The sequence below is a fragment of the Hipposideros armiger genome, unplaced genomic scaffold, assembly GCF_001890085.2.
Source record: "Hipposideros armiger isolate ML-2016 unplaced genomic scaffold, ASM189008v1 scaffold_206, whole genome shotgun sequence".
Classification (NCBI taxonomy): domain Eukaryota; kingdom Metazoa; phylum Chordata; class Mammalia; order Chiroptera; family Hipposideridae; genus Hipposideros; species Hipposideros armiger.
In genome coordinates this window covers 630,635-632,906 of record NW_017731556.1, presented here as the reverse complement: position 1 = coordinate 632,906, position 2,272 = coordinate 630,635, and the positions used below count along the sequence as shown (strand labels likewise).

Here is a 2,272-nt window from a genome sequence, read left to right as displayed (position 1 = left end):
AGGATCAATTCTTAGAATTCCTTGAAACTGTTGCAAAAGTTGTGTATAAATAGATTTAAATAGTTGTGTTAAACAGATTTTCCAAAGAGTGAATCCTACAGAAAGTTTGGGCCAGTTTATACTTTCACAATCAGAGTGTCAGAGTGCTAGTTTTCCCACATTCAATCAATATTACATGTCATTCTCCTGCCTGTTATTTGGTTTTATTAAAATTGTTACATTGAGTTTAGTCACATAAATGTAAAGTCTTTCTAAATATATATTGTCTGAAAATACTGCATTGAGAAATATATACTTCTTTCAATTTTGGGTATCAAAATCCAGGGGGAATACTGGGAAGACTTTCTTTGGGATGTATGTGTACTAGGTGGTGGCCCCCCTTCATGTCTGTGGCCATGGCAGGGATGGCTTTTGGATCAAGGCACCATTTCCTCCTGTGCTCACATATGGTCTTAGAATCCTTCACATAGCATTCGAGGCCACCACAGTCATTTGCATACTATGTCACATCTCTAGCTTAGAGTTTGGAGAAAATGGGTAATTAAGAGAAGCCCACATTGGTGAAATCATTGCTGTATGAATAAATAAAAGTCAATTCAAATAAATGCTAGTTCTACCTTGACACGCCATCCTTCTTATTAATGACAGAAGGTCAAGTTAAGAATATTGTTTCTAAGAACGTTTTTTCTTTTACAGTTGCTAATTGGCCAAGAACCATTATCATACCAATGTCTGGTCACCACTGAAGCATTTGAAACTGATGTGCCTTTCTCTGACTTGGAAAAATTAGAATATGACATAGAAAATATGTTAAAAGTTATGGAAAAACACTTGGAAACCAGTAATGAAGATGAAAAGGTTGGTTCAAGGAGATTTTTAAAACTATGGTCTACTCATTTTTCTTCTGTGTTAATTATATTTTTACATTTATATTTTTTACCCAAATACCTGCTACACACGAAAGAACAGATCCAAATGTGATTTTCTGATGAGTGTCGATGTAAGATTTGCTACATGATTTACATGATGCTTTAAAAAGAGAGACATTGTGCTTTCTGAGTAAAGGTAGTATTATCTTAATGCTATCTAACTTCTGCTAAACTAGTATTCTTTATGAGATGTTTTAACTTAAAATATAAAATATGTTAAGAAGAAACATGAATTTTTATTGTATATAATTCAGATGCACATACCTTGACTTATACTTTATAGCTCAGTTCTCCTACTTGGGTACTGATAGTAAGTGACCCTATGCATTTTCCTTCTGAGCACATTTTTTCCTTTTAAACATTCAGATGGATGAGGAGAGAGCCCAGATTGAGGAAGTTCTACAAAGAGGAGAACAAATGTTACATCAACCTATGGAGGATAGTAAGAAAGAAAAGATCCGTTTGCAGTTATTACTTTTGCATGCAAGATACAACAAAACTAAGGTATAATCATGGGATACTCTCTGTCCACTTACATCAATAACTATTCAACCCTGTCATCCAGATGTTTGATGTAGTATTCATGGACCCCCCAAAACAAACCAGTTGGAATACTATCTCCTTCTCCTTTCTTTTTTCTAGTATGTATTGCTAGATATGTTTATATTTTTGGATGGGGCAAGCGTCGAAGAAAACAGTACATAATTCATTATTGTTGGACATCTCTTTTGATTTTCTGACAATGTACTAAACCTTAAAAAGGAGCTATCCCTTTTGGGAGTGGCTTGCTCCTTAGGGTCTATATTTTATATGCAGAAATCTTGACCATGTCAAAAAAAATTCTAGTTTACAAATAACCAAATTTGTGAAATTGATAAAATATGATGTAGATTCTAGAAAAAGATTCACTACCAGATCCCTTTTCGGTGGCCATCTTCCCCACTGCATTACAAATGTGTGGGCTTTCCCCAGAGGTCTGTTCTTGTTATACATAAATGCAGACATGTAGATTAAACACCACATTATTGACTCAATGATTTTAGTCTTGAGTTGGTTTCGTTTAGGAATTGTAACTGTTTTCAGGATCACTAACTCGGGGAACCTGTATTATCATTTTGCTATCACCTTTGAATTTACAGAGGAATGTCATCTTTTAGAATATAATTTTCAATGTAGGGATATCCGAGGTGTGATCAAAAGATATGGTGAACTTTAAAATAAAAAAAATTGTTGCGGTAAAAGACACATTACCATTAATCCCCCTCAAAATACTCCCCTTCACTTCGAACATACTTTTCCCATCATTCATGCCACTCTCTGAAGCAGTTCTGGAAGTCCTCTTT

The 2,272-nt window shown here is 34.6% G+C and overlaps 1 protein-coding gene across 1 annotated transcript in view; it reads left to right on the top strand.

The window, feature by feature from the left end:
- The window catches only part of UTRN (utrophin), a 498,335-nt gene that overhangs the window by 193,311 nt on the left and 302,752 nt on the right, over nucleotides 1–2,272 (top strand). Inside the window, exons 38-39 of the mRNA XM_019653741.1 lie at nucleotides 697–858; nucleotides 1,296–1,433. Coding sequence (XP_019509286.1) covers nucleotides 697–858; nucleotides 1,296–1,433 — 300 coding nt within the window. The remainder of the gene's footprint in view (nucleotides 1–696; nucleotides 859–1,295; nucleotides 1,434–2,272) is intronic.